The sequence below is a fragment of the Candoia aspera genome, chromosome 7 (genome assembly GCF_035149785.1).
Source record: "Candoia aspera isolate rCanAsp1 chromosome 7, rCanAsp1.hap2, whole genome shotgun sequence".
In the NCBI taxonomy this organism is placed as follows: domain Eukaryota; kingdom Metazoa; phylum Chordata; class Lepidosauria; order Squamata; family Boidae; genus Candoia; species Candoia aspera.
Window position 1 is genome coordinate 81162159 of NC_086159.1, and position 16142 is coordinate 81178300.

Here is a 16142-nt window from a genome sequence, read left to right on the forward strand (position 1 = left end):
GCTGACGGGAACTGCGGGCGGCAGGGCCTCGAGAGCTCGAAGCACGTTCGAGAGGGAGGAGGCGGAGCTAACGAGGAGGAGGCGTGGCTCGTCCCCTTAGCAACCCAAGGTTGTGGAGACCGTTGCTAGGCGCCAGGAATGCTGCGCGTCCTACATCCTTCCCCAGCCCGGAGCATCCTCTTTCGGCCTCCCTGCTCCGGCGGGACCGCTGCGGCCGGCCATGCACTCCCGGGCCGAGGCGGGCGCGCTCCAGCGGAGGCGCTACCGGGAGCTGCAGAGGCAAAGCCGGATCTTTGATGCCCGGGCCAGGACCATCGGGGTAGGTGGCTGTATAATTCTTTAGATTTCTTGACTGTAGAAAACGAATTTCTTTCATTCGTTTATTCGATTTGTATAGCCGCCCGTCTCACGTATGTGGCTCTAGGTGGCTTACAATAAAATAGAGAAAACAGATAAAATACATGGAATGAGTTCTCCTAGTTTATATGCAAAAAGAGAAAGGAAGAAAGTTTCCCTTCACAAAAACATGCAACGGCCATATATTTTAAAATGTTGTGATAGTATTCTTTTAATAATCATTTTATTTGTTTATAGTGATTGTTTTATTTGTTCACTGGTTTTATCTCACTGTATGCTGCCCAGAGTAGTCTTGTGTGAGATGGGCGGCCATATAAATGTGAGTAATGAGTAATGAATATAATAATTCAGCCTAATTTTGCATAAATATACACAGTTGCATGCAAAGCTTTGGGCACTCCTGCTCAAATTGTTTGTTTCAAGGCATTCGTAAATGAATAGAACCAGATGCAAAGTTAAACACGACATTCATCTGAAAATTGGAATGCATACTTACTGTTTAGGTGCAAATACACAGTTTGACCAGGGGCACCTAAAATTTTGCATACAATTATCTATTGATGTTTTGTTCTCTAAAATATTTATACTTAATTCTATATGGAAAAAAAATGTAAATGTACTCCAACTTTGAAATATCCTCCAACTTGGCAGTAAAATGCTTAAGCATTCAGATATAGACAGAGAAGCAATGTCATGCATGCCTATTTGCACAGAATGTGGCTACAGTGTTTCTTAGGTATGTAAGATTGCATTGAGGCCACAATTAATTCCTGTTTACATTTTCTATCAAATAATGGTTTAGTGTTTTTCCTTCTTTATAAGTTAGTATTCTAGGAATTCTTTCCATCAGAGTTATTAAATTTATTTTATTTTTATTTATTTTATTCATCAAATTTGTCACCGCCCATCTCCTCTTACTAGAGGAACATTTCTGGAATGTTAACTTAACTGGCCCATAGTTTCCTGGCATTACCTTGACTATTTTCCAGTCCTTAAAATACAAAGGCCAATCTTGGAGATGTATGACATAATTTAATTTAAAGCTCAATAGTTTTGTATTTGAGAGTTTTAAAATTCTATTTAATGGATACAGTGTAATTCTAGTTATTTATTCGGCTTCAATTTATCAATAAAGACTAGAAGTTTATTCATTCATTCATTTATTTATTTATTAAACAAATTTATATGGCCGCTCAACTCACACATGGTGACTCAAAATTAAAATCCGCAGTATAAAAAAAACATCACCCCACCCCCACCCCTGGATTTTGTTACCTTTATTTGTCTCAGCTTTTCACTTCCTGAAAATAGCAGTTAAAGCCCAGCTTCTTTTGGGAAATTTCCTCTTCTGGAGTTAAATGTGAATGAGTTATCTTCCCTGGCATGAAATCTGAACCAGGTTTTTCTTCCTGTCTACTACAGATTGACAAGGAAGCTTTGGACACCCAAGTAAAAGACAAAAAGATTCAAGAAGCAGTTCAGAGGGCCCATGATGATTCAATTGGTATATTATACATCATATTATTTTTTAACCATCATTTGTCAAATGGCTATCAACATGCGTTCTCTTTCAGCCCTTCTGCACCTGCATCCTATCCCATCATTCACATGAGATTCTTCTTGGGCAAGCAAGTTTGCTGCAAATGATAAGATGCTTGAACTCTGCAAGGCTTGGGGTTGGGCGCCTTGGTGAGAACTTCCACCACATCCCATCTCCCACTTCTTGGCTCTCTCCGTTTTTACAGAGTATCTCAGTGTGTTTACCCCAGGCTTTAGGGTTTTTTGTACTAAGCTCAGTTTTTCTCTTTTCTCAGCACAAATTAACATAGCACTACAAGACAGGGATATATATAGTTGAAGCATTAGCTTTTCTGTGCTTAATGGAGCTGCAACGAGTACAGTCACACACCACTGTGAGATGTGGGGAGTGTTAACAGGTAGCCCTCGCTTAACAACCACAATTGAGACTGGCATTTCAGTTGCTAAGTGAAACGGTCATTAAATGAATCCAACCTGATTTTATGACCTTTGTGATCATGTGACTGCAGGGACGCTGCGACAATCATGAATGTGAGCATGGTTGTAAGTCGGTTCTTTCAGCACCATTGTAAGTCTGAACCGTCACTAAATGAATGGTCATTAAGTGAGGACTGCCTATATTGGCACTGATAGTAGATGTATGGAAGTGCCCTTGTGTGACATTCTTTTAAAGGAATATTTCCAAATAACTATGAATTTCTTCATATGGAGATGAAGTATTTGGATGTATCACCTGAATAGGTAAAATATAGCACTAATCTTATTTGGATTGGAACAACTAACCTTTAGCCACGCAGCATGCAGTTTAACTTCACAAAAATATATTGCTTTACGGATTAGAATCACAGCCCTTTCTCTCTCTCAATATAGCTGCAGAAATGAAACAAAATGATAAGGTCCTCTCTATGTTGGATCAACGGCAGAAAAAGGATGCTCAGATTCTAAATAAAGCTATCAATGAATTTCGTCAAAATTACCAGAAGCCAGAAACGCGGCGTGAATATGAGCTGTCTGACCCACAAGGCCTGCAGAAGGATACTGCTGCTCGCCTTGCTGACAGCGACCCTCGCTGTACCATATCCAGCTTGCAGAATTTCATGGGAGAAGATTTAAACTGTACGAATAGGTGGAGATTCCAGCAAGAACAAACGAGAGAGTGGCTTTTGCAGCAGGAAAAGGAGAAGCAGAACGCGCTGACGGATGGAAAATGTGCAGGTAATGACTGAATCCAGAATAGAGAATGCTGACAGCTGGCACCTGCAAAATGTTGAAAAAAGTGCAGTTGGTACAAAGTACCATGCCTCCGTTGCTCACTCATTCAAGGGTATGCACGATTATGTAGATCAGTGGTTCTCAACCTTGGCAACTTGAAGATGTGTGGACTTCAACTCCCAGAATTGAAGCCAAGGCTGAGAAGCACCGATGCCAATTATATAATGCCTGTTCGAAAAATTGGCATTGGTTCCTTTGCGGGCACAGATTAATGAGTTGGTAGGTGGCGCTGCGGGTTAAACCGCTGAGCTGCCGATCGGAAGGTCGGCGGTTCGAAACCGCGCGGCGGGGTGAGCTCCCGTTGTTAATCCCAGCTCCTGCTCACCTAGCAGTCAAAAACATGCAAATGTGAGTAGATTAATTGGTACCGCTTCGGCGGGAAGGTAACGGCGTTCCGAGTCGTCATGCTGGCCACATGACCCGGAAGTGTCTATGACAACGCCGGCTCCAAGGCTTAGAAACGGAGATGAGCACCGCCCCCTAGAGTCGGACACGACTGGACTTTACGTCAAGGGAAACCTTTACCTTTACCTACTGGCTTTAAAATCCTAAATGACTTAGAGCCTGACTGTATGAGAAGCTGCTCTCCAGCTACACATCCTTTGGGTTGCTGAAACTGGTAGAAGGGCCCTCAGGAAGACCCCATCTTCCAAATTTGCCAGGCAAAGCAGATTGATTTGATTTGATTTGATTTGATTTGATTTGATTTGATTTGATTTGATTTGATTTGATTTGATTTGATTTGATTTGATTTGATTTGATTTGCCATCCCACCTTAGTGTTCCTGTGTGGCTCACCACAGTTAAAAACAATAATCCAATGAAAACAAGTTAAAAACAAATATACAAACATCTAAAACTATCAATCCGCGCTTTAAAACAAAAATAGCCACAGTCAGCGGCCAAAGTCCAGCCTTGTGTCAAGCTCAGCATTCTGGATGCCACATCCTTGCGTCCAGCTCAGATTCAAATAAAACAAAAAATAGTAAGTATTAACCACAGCCTTCTCTATTGGTCCTTGATAGAAAACACTGTGAGAATTAAAAACCTGGAGTCTGTCTCTTTGGTTAATGGAGCAAACGCCTGAAGAATTGAGGAGGGCCGGAAGCTGAATCTGGGGACTGGGGCCAGTGGTTCTCTATATGGCATTTGTGCACATAACTGCTTCATTTCGATATGTAGATGATCTTCATCTCCAACGCCGACTGGAGCTAGATCAGAAGGCCATGGATCTCCAAAGAGCAGATGAGGAAACCAGAAGAGCTATTTGTATCACTACTGCAGAATTCAATAAAGCCCTGGTAAAGCAAAATTGATTATTATTAATTATATATGGTACTTTCTAAGAGTACCACATATATGTCGTAATTACTAATGCAAATTTTCAGGAATGATGGTGTTCAAAGTAGCTTTTTTAATGTTCCCAATAGTCTAGGATATTTATTCTCATATCAGCCGAAATAAGTTATTGCGGATATTTACACTCCAGCGTATTTACTTCGGTGATTTACTGTTATCATTTATCAATTCATCTGCTCAGGAGTCTGTGTGGATACTGGGTTGGGCCTGGACCAAGAAAATCAAATGCATCTCTTCTTTTGTGGGGTGAATTTGGCAAGTCATGGGAGGGTGTACAGGAAAATGACATCGTTGAGCAAAGGACACAAATTACATAATGAGATGCATGTCATCACTGTAGCTCCAAAGCGACGCTCAGGAATCTAATCCTGTTCTTATATGATGATTGTGATGCTATAATGTCTGTTCTATGTTGCTTTCTTTCATTCATTCATTCATTCATTCATTCATTCATTCATTCATTCATTCATTTGAATTTACTAGCCACCCAAGTCCAATGGAAGTTTGAACTCCTTGGGGGATGAGAAGGATACAAATGAATATTTGATGTATTTGATGAAGCAGATATATAGGCTTCCTGCCAGAGCTTAATTTGATTTTCAGGCATATTTTGAATTGACATCACTCAAACATGAAACCCAGCATTCAATTCAGTCATCAGAGCCTACTGTCATGCCTTTGGTCCAGTGTCTCTCAACCTCAGCAACTTGAAGATGTGTGGACTTCAACTCCCAGAATTCCCCAGCCAGCCATTCTGAATTCTGGGAGTTGAAGTCCGCACATCTTCAAGTTGCCGAGGTGGAGAGACGCTGCTCTAGTCTTATGAATGATGGTTCCCAGATCTGGATATGTAGCTTCCATGCAGCGGTAGTTACGACATGATCTCACCTTTGCTTGGCCACTGTTGTCACCCTGGCATTGGTGGCTGTCCTAGCCCTGCCTTGGATGCCATAAGCACGGGAAGGAAGCTGGACTCTTTCGTGTTTCTGCACATTTTAAACACCTCGAAACAGAGGATTGAGGGTCACTCTGGAACTGAAGAGTCCCCCTGTTTGGGGGGAGGAGGGCGGTGATAGAAATTTGAATAATAAAATAAATAAAATAAATAGATAATACTTGCTTGTTTTGGCTTGGTGTAATGTATGAGCCAAATTCTTGCAGTTTGGTTCATGGCTTGGCAGGTGTCATGAGCACTGATGGTGAGCAGGAGGGGGCCCCTATCCAGGGGGGAAAACACATGCGTAGTAGTGAGGAGTTGAACAGCCATTCAAAGAGACACAGAACAGACCCGCCTTGACTTTTGGGGTTTATCTGTCTGGGTTTTCCCACGCTTCTTCAGTTTGTTAGGATTCTGTTTAATGTAGCAGTAATAAAACACTAGAGACCTATTCCTCGTCTCAGCGTGGTTCCTGGCTGTTAGGACAGCAGGAGGTGCCAATCCACCACTGGGTTCATGGCATCCCTGAGACGACAAGGGATGTCACCCAGATCAGGATGTCAGTATAAATTATACCCTGCGTCCTGTGTGCCATGGCATCCCTAATTTGTCACCTGGAGCGATTAAGCTGGTTGCTGGTTTGTATCTGTGATAACTAAGTATATTCTCCATCTGGATTACGAGTGCAAGGCAAAAGATTTGTTCTCTGTGTTAATTTTCCAGGTGCTTCTGGGCAGACTGAGTTCTGTATCGTTTTAATCAAATGGAGTGGGCAAATTATGGTTCTTATTAGCCCTTCACTAGTAGGAGCAGAGTTGGCAAGCATGTGCATAATTTTGAACCTTGAGGAAGATCAGTTAATGGCATATCTCTGTGGCAGGGTGGTTAACTAGAACCAGAATCGCAAGATTTGGCTTCCCCAAACAACTGCTTTCTAAGGACTCCTCTACTCAGCTGCATTTCAAGCTTGAGTAAAGGCGGGGATGGAGCGTGCAGGCCTGAACAAATTGCCTGTTCGGTAATCAGAAGGGGGAAAAAAGCACTTCTAGGCACTTGACGATGTTGTGGGAAGGGGAGGGGCATCTGTGGAGAATGGGGTTAAATAAATTACAGCCACCCCCTTGACCTTTTTGACCCCCTTCAAACACCCCTTACAGAGAAACCATCTGAACCCGGACCATAGGAGAACTTGCAGTTAGGGAGGAGAGTCTAAACCAGAACATATAATGATGGCTTGTTATAAGGCATCTTCTGTCAACATGGTCAGGCTGAACATATGGTTCAATAGCAATCTAACTAATAGTTCTCCTCCTCCTTTGGAAAAAAGCGAGCCCGTGTAGTGGAGGTGGTGCAGGTGGAGGAATATTGCTGGGGAGCTCCAGGTTCTAGTTCCTTCTCAGCCATGGAAATTGACTGGGTGACATGGGTACGAGTCACTCTCTCTCTCTTGGCTCAGTGCAGAATTGTTGACAGGATAAAATGAGGGGGTGGCGGCGTATGTAGGTTGCCATCATGGCTAAGATGTTGGACTAGGACTGGGGAGACCCTGGGGCAAGTCTCCCTCAACCACAGACGCTTCCTAGGATGTGAGTTGCCTTAAAGTGCTGCAGAAAAGATGGGATTTAGTTTTAACAAATAACTAACTAGAGAATCATGGGGCGGGGGGCATTTGGAAAGGCACTGATCCAAATCCTTCTGAAGGACTTCAGCAGGCGCATCTGTCCGCAAGCTTGGTGTGGCTGCTTCAAGATACCTTCCCGGATGGGACTGCTGAGATCAGAAAGGAGGGGAAAATTATAAACTAGTTGTGGCTGGTGCATTATTTGGGGCAGGTTTGCTGAGAAGGGGCTTAACCGTGATTAGCACTAAGCCCTTCTTAAAATGTGTCCAAATTGCCTGCAAAGCACCAACATCATGAGATTTGTTTGGGTTTGGCTTGATGCGTTCTCTCGCCAAAAGTCTTGGGGGCCTTCCAAACTGTAATTTTTAATGTGCCTGAATGAGATAAAAGTTTAAAATACGGGGAGTCATGTTACTGTATTGAATTTCGTTTAAAGCTGGGCTCAAACTGTGGAGACATCTATGCTCACGTCTTGGCAACAGCATGGAAGTAATTTGCCCTAACCTCTGCTGCCATGTTGTTTTCCAGCTTCCCAATCTAGTTTAAGCCCTGGAATTTTGGCTGTGGTATGGATCCAGCTGCAGTGGCTGTAAACCAGCACTTGTGGCTTTGCATTTCTGGTTTATTCCACAGTTTTTAAAACCATGACTAAGCACAGTGCGTGAACTCAGTCTCAGCAATCATTCTTTTCATTTTGGAAAGTATCTTTATTATACCATGTGTTAATTGACAAGATTAACAAAAATGGACGTGTCAGTAAGACATTTCTTACAAGAATCCAAGATAGGTGTATGGTTAAAGCAGACATGTTTGTTGTTCTTTCTGGGTTCTTTTACGTCAGGGAAGGAAAAACATAGTGGCTATGTTCTAGTATACTATTGCCAATGAAGTGTTTTATTCCAAATATCTAAATTGCAGACTTGATTTGCCACAGCTCATAATTTAACTTATGATGAAGAAATCTCTTTTTGGATGAAACAGACTTCAGTTACGAAATATTTTCAGAACTATTCCAGGACCGAACCGCCCCAGTTATTAACTAGTCACTCAAAAAACAAAGCTATCAAGTATACAAATATTGCGTTTTTCCATTTTTTTTCCTTCTTAGAAACAGTCTGGTTTTTGTTCCTGGAATTGGATTGTTGGAAAGTGACCACTTTTTAATATGTATGTTTGGGATCGTATCTTCTCGGCTGTGGAAAAATTTCTGTTCCAAACGACTCTTGCTTAAAAACTGACTTAGGCTTTTGGTAATGGCTCCAGCCAGGACCATCACCAATGTATGATATTTGGTTTGTTTCAGCTTTGAAATGAGGATTAAATTAGGGTGTTTGTTCTGGCCCCCTTTGGGGAATTCCTCCCACAAATAATGGGATTTAATGAATGAGAAGCACAGAAGCAAACGCATCTTTCTTCCTTGTGGACTGACAGACACCTTCGCAGGAGGGTCAAAAAGATTGAGATGGTGGCCATGATTGTGGTTTTCACGTGTGTCCGTGCAACACGTGTAACAAAGGGGTGTGGCTTTGATCCTGTGGTCATGGCTGCCAACTTGCCTTTTTTTGACACACACATAGTCTCTGATGGGTTCATTCCTCGGTTGAAACTCATGGGAATTCAGACTTCAGAAAAGACGCTGAAGAGCTTCTTCCTCTAGCGATGAGCATCCCTGGATCTACTGCTGGGTTCAGACACTGTCCGCCCATTTATTTGTCTTCAGCTTAGGGTGTTATCAAACTACAACCATTGCAGTTGAAACAGGCCTGTTTTTTAGGATGGATCCTGAGGTGCAAACATAGCCCGGGAAGGTAAATATCACTCCTTATTCTCAGGAACCTTCCTGAAGTGTGGGAAGGAGCTGGCCTTGGAAGTGCAGGCAAAGCAAGCCGAGAAAAGACATCCTTCCTTTGTGATGACTGGCAAAGAGAGAGCATGCGCCAGTCCTCTATGGAGGATGTGAGCAGCCCCGCTTTGCCCACAGGGTGGCAAACGTTAAGCGACTTTCTTCACTGTCCAAAGCCTGTGCATTCAGGTGGCATTTGTGGATGATGAAAGGTGCTTGTTTCGCTTTTCTAGACCAGTGTTTCTCGACCTTGGCAACTTTAAGAGGTGTGGACTTCAACTCCCAGAATTCCCCAGCCAGCCTTGGGAGTTGAAGTCCACACATCTTACAGCTGCTAAGGTTGAGAAACACTGCTGAAGGGCTGCAAATCACAGCTTAGGACCGGAGTCCTTTAAACCTGGTATGGGTCCCAATAAACACACCAAGTGAGAAATAGGATAACCCTTTTATCTGAGTGCTCAAGTAACAAGGGGGTCTCTCCTCTGAAAAGGAGAGCCCTTTGTGTTAGTGGACAGCATCTTTTATACCATTATCCATAAGATACAGTTACAAATATAAGATGATTATTGGACAATTTCTGTCACAGGGTACATAGGCATGCATACATTTGTGTTATCTATGTTAACTATACACTACATCTACACCCATCACCATTTAGGGATTCTGCCCTCCTTCAGGTGTAAAATTCCACCTTGGCCCCTCCTTTGGGAGTGGAATGATCTAATAGTGGGAGGAGAATTTAACATTACAATTACCTGTCCGGTTACTTTCGGACAAGATATCCCCCATGCGTGCATGCTTGCACGCTTGCATTCTTGTATTACCTTCTACTGGTTTCTGCTGGTTCTGGTTTCTATTCCCTTCCCTGATCTTCCATTCGTGCCATCTCCCAACTTATTCCTATCATGCACTTGCCAGCCTCCCTCATATTCCAACTTATTCTTAGGCATCCTTATCCCCCAGGAGAGCCTTGGAGTTCTCGAGACAAGGAAGCTTGTTATTTTCCTTGACAATCCCAGCTTACACAGTTAGCTGAACACATGCAGTCCTTATAAGAAGGATGCTGGTAAAATTCTGTCTCCACACTGCTCTAGAGGAAAACAACTTTGCCAGGCGTAGATTCAGAGCAGTGGTTCTTAACAAGGCTAATGACCTCCAAGGGGGGAATTTGGTCATATCCTGGGGGTAATGGAGAAATTGGAAACTGGTTGTTTGTGGGTTGAGGATCCAGTTTGGGGCTGCCACTGCTGAGACATTTCTATAAAACAATAGAGTCTGGTTTTGGGTTTTTTTGGGGGGGGATGACAGACTGGGGAAAGGGGTTAATTGGGTCAAACAGTTGAAGAACATAGAACTTGGTGTTTTGTCATAAGCAAGATTTCTTAAGTGCTTAACCCATGCCTCCAAACTTTTCATTAGTTCTCTTCCTCCTCCTTTTAAGTTTGTGTAAACCCACCTGGTGGATGAAGTCAAGCCAACTGTTGGCAGATTTTGGTGCGGGGGTGGGGTTGCTCTGATTTCTGTTCAGTTTGCAACAGGAACCAGGCACGTGTACCCACTCAGAAGCTGGCAGGGCCTGTTGACTTAGTCTTGGCTCCAAAGCCCAGGTCTGTAAGCTAGACTGGGAAATGAAGTCAGCAGGGGTTGAGCTCAGCTCAGAGACTCGACCTTACCTTGTTCTACCAGCCACAACTTCACTGCTTTGCAGACGGGGAAAAGAATAAGATTAAGTAAATGGTATGTATAATCCAGGGCAGAACTGATACGAGCACTTGGCCTAGGAAGAGCCAAGAGATCCAGATGTGTCCTGCCAGCCCAAGGGTCTCCAGTCTTTATGTCCGACCAAAAAACCCTACAAAACACTATGGCTGAATTTGATTAAGTACTTGCCAGCTGGTGAGGACCAACCGTTGCTGACTTTGTAAACATTGCTGTGATTTTTTTTTTAAGGCTGCTGAAACCGAGCGTAGAAGAAGACTTGAAAAACAGCAAGAAGAAGCAGCAAAAGAAAGGGACATTCTGAACCAGCTTCAGGGGGATCTGCTGACTGAAAACCCACAGCAAGCTGTCAGCTCCTTTGGGGCAAATCGCATCATCACGGATCGATGGAAAGGGATGAGCCAAGATCAGCTGAAAGAAATCCGTGATATTCAGCTGCAGCAAGTGCTGGAGAAGCTGGTATTACCTTTAAGGAGATACCGTTACGGAATTACAACCTGGGTTCTGCAGGGCGCAGTCAAAACAGTCAAGATGGGGGCCACAACAGTGCGATCAAAGCTCTTCACCTTCCTTCACCATTGCCTCATTGGCAGGGGCTGATGGAGGTTGTAGTAGTGCGACACCTTAAGGGCCATAGGTCCCGTTTTAAGGGATGGAAAAGGAAAACAAGCCTAAATTTACCATTTTTGTGCCTTGGGATTCCAGGTAGGGTGAACTTCCATGACTCCTTCCATTCCAGAAGGTCTTTGGGAAGACCCAGGGTTGTTAGCAGCCGGTCTGCTGGAAACAATCAGCAACTTACTAAAGCCCGAAAGGTTGGGTGGGGGCAGATGTGTTTAACTGCTGGCCACAGACCACAAGCCAAACGAATCTTCTTGTTTTCATGCAGAGGTTGGACGAAGAGGATCGCCAGAGAAACACGGAATGGGACCGGAAGCGGATCCAGGAGGCCAGAGCTGAGTTGCTCTATGAACGCCACCAGCAACGTCAGAATCGGGACCTGCGGAGAGCCTTAGATAATTTTAATGCCCAGCTGTCCCAGGAGCAGAAAAACAGGCAAGGCGCTTTCAGGTGCCCGCTCGGTTTGAGCCCAGGACGAGCCCAGAGACTCACCGGGGCAGGCCAGTGGGCTTGGCTGCATCAGCATCGGTTTCAGCTTCTGGCCAGTGAGCATGATGCCTCTGGAGGGCTTAGGCTCGGTAGCTTTTGAGCGCGATCTGCCTGCCTTTATTTACTGCTCAGCAGCTTTCCAGCCCACCCAGCTAACCCTGCTCTGACCCCTGGGACAGAGAGGGAGTCACCTGGCTTGGACTCGTTAGCACCTGAAATGCTTGGTCCAAATGAAATTCTGCTGAGAATATTCACCTGTTGTAACGTACAAATGGACCAAGCAGCGGTGCCCTTGGGAAGGGGGGCAAGGTGGTGGTCATGACAGAGCAATGAAAGCCCCCCCCCTTTGTACATGTATGTATGTATGCATGTGTGAAGGGGCAGGGCTTTGATTATGCTGCCACGTCCGCCATCTTGCCTTTTCTGACCGCCCCCAGCAAACACCACTGATGTCAAGCTCTTTCAAAAGGACAGTTTTTCTGGTGTTTTGGATAACTTTCCTTTCCTCTTTTTTTTTTTTTGGTGCCTTCAAGTCAGCCTTGACTCCTGGCGACTGCCTTGAGAAGTCTCTGCAGTTTTCTTGGCAAGGTTTTTTGGAAGTGGTTTGCCATTGCCTCCTTCCCAGGGCTGAGAGGTGATTGGCCCAAGGTCACCCAGCTGGCTTCGTGCCTAAGGCGGGACTAGAACTCAGGGTCTCCCAGTTTCTAGCCTGGCGCCTTCATCATGACACTGACCTGGCTCTCTAACTTCCCTTGGCCCATTTGAAAAAAGGTTTAAAATTGATCTATCACTGATTCCTAGAAAAAGAAATCTCTCGTTTAGAAAGTTTAACCATTAATGTGTATCAACTAACTATGGCTTTTTTTTTTTCAGGCAAGCATATATTAATGAAGGAGTATATACAAATTTTCCTTCTGGCCAGTATTACACACAGTTTAACACAATTAGCCGGTGATGTCGGAGCTGATACTCACTCTCAAATAGGTGTGTAGACGATATGTTTGTAAAAATATTTCTACTTTCTTCATTTATATAATAAAGAAAACATAACATTACTGATGTTTTTCTTGGCCTATAGAAATTGCAGCTATAGGGGTAGCCAATTAAAAGAACATTTGATTTATGAAAAGAAATGAACGGTTCCACAAAATGATGCAGATTGTAAGTTACAGTTATACATTATAAATTGCTGCCCTGTGCTATAACAACGTCTGAAAAATTTATTACCGTTGCAGGTAATCCTCATTTAGTGACTGCCTTGCTGCAAAAAAGTTTGTAAAATCGGGTCTGATTTGCTTAATGACAGTTTTGCTTAGCAATCAAAATTCTGGGCCCAATTGTGGTCGTTAAACGAGGACTACCTGTATTTTGAGTTTCTTTCTCACACTTTCCACTTTCCCAGGAATTAGTTTTCATTTCTCCTCCCTCATCAGCTCCTGGATTTCTTCATCAAGGTTGTTTCAACATTTCTCCACAAAAAGGAATAAGCTGTTCGGAGGTCTCTTAGAATTGCTGTAAAAATGTCAAAAAAACTTAGGCACAGAATACAAACAATTGCTAAATGACAGGAGGCTTTCCTAATTGTTCAGCTCCATCGTTGGATAGTGGAAGGGAAGAAGCTGACGGACAAAGGGAGTATTGTGTGAAATCCTGACTTCCCCCAGGGGTAGGATGTTCCAGGGCAACCCTTTAGAGCAGTGTTTCTCAGCCTTGGCAGCTTGAAGGTGTGTGGACTTCAACTCCCAGAATCCCCCAGCCTAGTGTCTTTTCCAATGCTTTTCGGCCAATATTACAGTGCCGCCCCACTTCCATCTTCTCTAACCTTATCCAAGATTTGGGACAGGATGCTTTTAAAAGACTTTTTAAAATTCTCTGATTGTCCAATTTCTCCATGCTGTGAGATTGCAAAAAAATGATTGAGGGTGTATGCATTTATGTATGTACATATATATTTCTCCAAAGGGCTTCAGGCTTCTTCCCTAAGTCAAACTAGAAATGTTTGTCTTTGCCACAAATATCTACATTTCCTCGTCAGCCCCCCAAAGCTAGTTATGTTGGAAAAGAGGAAAATAAGGCTATCGGAAAACTCAGGATGTCTCTGTTGCCTCCCTAAAAGCAGGCCGCAGAATTGGCTGTCCCCGCCTGCAGCCGGTGAAACCTAGTCGCTGTCAAACGTCCAGGTTTTTCAAGCACATGGGAAAAGCATTGCATCCCTTTGCCCTGACGTAATGAAAGTGTTCAATCCCAAACTGTGCACTCATTCTTGGCAAGTTGAATAAAATAGTGCTTGGTTTCCTAAAGCTGCTTCAGTTTAGGTGTGCAGAGACTTAGGAAAACAGAAAGTTGTGCTGAGGCTGGGGGTGGCTGTTTATCACGAGGAGGAAGGTCCCCTGGATGGGTTGAATCTGCTGCGCTGTGAGACAATAGCCCGGACCATCCCCTTCATGGGAGAAACACTGAATCTGTGGAATCCGTTGCACTAATCACTCCAACTACCAGTAGCCTCAAGTGAGGACCAATGATCATTATATCAGTTGGACGGGTGGATCTGACCGTTCATCATGACCAATATCTTTCAGCAGGGCTGTTTCAGTTCTTTGGTCAATCTAGAGCAGTGTTTCTCAACCTTGACAGCTTTAAGGTGTCTGGACTTCGACTCCCAGAATTCCCCAGCCAGCATGGCTGGCTGGGGAATTCTGGGAGTCGAAGTCCAGACACCTTAAAGCTGTCAAGGTTGAGAAACACTGTCTAGATCTTAACTATCTCAACCAAGAAATAGCTAAGCTGCTTTGCCAGATTGGAGAACACAGATTTGGCTCCAGGCCACACACCACTCTTAGTCTGGCAGGTAATTCTTATTCCGGTCTTCCCACATATCTGGTAGATGAAATGTGGATTTTCCCTCTGAACTAAAACTGGAAGAATCTTCATTCCAGAGTGAGACAACTAAGAATTTCCTGCCTCGATGTTTTTGTGCAAGTCATACTTCCGGGAGCAGTAAACACTGATGCCGAAAGGTCAGCTGGAAGGACTGTGGGGTAGGAGGAAGAATTCTGCTGTAATCCCTAACCATTAAGCGTCGGCTGGTAGAAAGAAAAAAGCCAGAGCAGGGGATCCTGCAGAGACACAGCAGGAAGCCTCTTGCGTGAATTCTTTGGGCACATGGAAGTTTCTGTAATACGAGTTATTAACTTCTAATCTGGGCATCAGCAGTGGAAAACAGCACCATCTTCTTCCAAACAATATTAGCGGCCTTTCTTTGCCCTTGAATCTAAGCTTCTGTCTGCAAAGAATAGCTGAGGATAAAAAGATAAACAGGCAGTGAAATTGAAGCATTCGACGCTTTTCATCTGATTAAAGTCAGAGCTGCAGAGCGAACACTCGCTGAAACCCGAGCGAGAATAGCACAGCCAACATGTTGCGAAAAGCAGATAGGGCTGTTTCCAGCCTGGAGCGTATGTGGGGCCTCTAAAGAAGTTAAGGAGTTTTGCTGACGTGCTTGAAGGAGACAGGGAGAAACCAGGGAGGATGATTGGCGATAGTTAAAACCACAGGCAAGCTCTCTACCTAGTAACATAACACTGGCAATATTGATCTAAACATTTGGGGAAAAGCTGGCCAAACCCCCTTATCAGTAAAAGTATCAGGGTAAGGAGGATTTCCAGCACACAGTCTGTCCCCGTTTGATGCAGATGTTTTCCTTTGTTTTATTGAAATGAGTTCATGTCTTAAGCAGAAGACAAATAAGTGGATCCTTTCTTACCCCCTCTCTGCTTCTCCGCAACCGCTCCCAACGGTGCCGATTTAAAAAGCAAAGGTGGCCGGGCATTAATTTAAAAAACAGAAAAGATGTTCCTCTTCTGATGCAGGTTGACATCACACACACAGCACAATCTTCTGCCTGCTGTTGTTTCTGTGTCACTCAGACTTGGCTCATCTACGCCGCGTGACCTTCAGGGCGTGCTTCGTACATGTGTGTGCACCAGGTTTGTGTATCAGAGCCAGTCTTCCATCATTTCAGCTGAACTTGAAGGGAGCGCAAAGAAGGGGGCTTTAAATCTTAGAAATTTAGCACTAATTTAGCACCAGGCTCGTGCTAAAAAGATAAAGATTTCCTCAAGCCAAAACTAAGCCCATGCAGTTTTCGGCACCAAAATGGAAGTCCGATCTGCAGCCTCAGGTCTCCTGGTGGTCTCCCATCCAGTGCTAACCCCTTGATTTTCAAGATCTTTGATTTGAATTTCTTTGATTTTCAAGATCCCCCAGTGTTGGCTAGGTCTTGCTGCCAATTGTGGATCTGATGTTTTTACCTGATCATGTTTTATTTGACAATGGTTTACAAGGGATCAGAATCTGCCAGTCTACTACACAAGGTTAATTACAGCC

The 16142-nt window shown here is 43.9% G+C and overlaps 1 protein-coding gene across 1 annotated transcript; it reads left to right on the forward strand.

Moving 5' to 3' along the window:
- Positions 1–10: 10 nt before the first annotated feature.
- On the forward strand, positions 11–12794 carry RIBC2 (RIB43A domain with coiled-coils 2). The gene is made up of 7 exons (XM_063309193.1): positions 11–319; positions 1780–1861; positions 2767–3111; positions 4350–4468; positions 10878–11105; positions 11536–11702; positions 12630–12794. Exons 1-7 carry the CDS (start codon positions 221–223, stop codon positions 12709–12711), a joined length of 1122 nt encoding a protein of 373 aa, XP_063165263.1. The 5' UTR covers positions 11–220; the 3' UTR covers positions 12712–12794.
- Positions 12795–16142: the final 3348 nt, after the last annotated feature.

Bases quoted from the DNA above. Each gene is read 5' to 3' on its own strand.
- RIBC2 (XM_063309193.1), top strand. From the start codon at position 221: ATGCACTCCCGGGCCGAGGCGGGCGCGCTCCAGCGGAGGCGCTACCGG. The intron at 11,106-11,535 runs GTATTACCTTTA...GTTTTCATGCAG, and splicing joins AGCAAGTGCTGGAGAAGCTG to AGGTTGGACGAAGAGGATCG. The intron at 11,703-12,629 runs GCAAGGCGCTTT...TTTTTTTTTCAG, and splicing joins TCCCAGGAGCAGAAAAACAG to GCAAGCATATATTAATGAAG.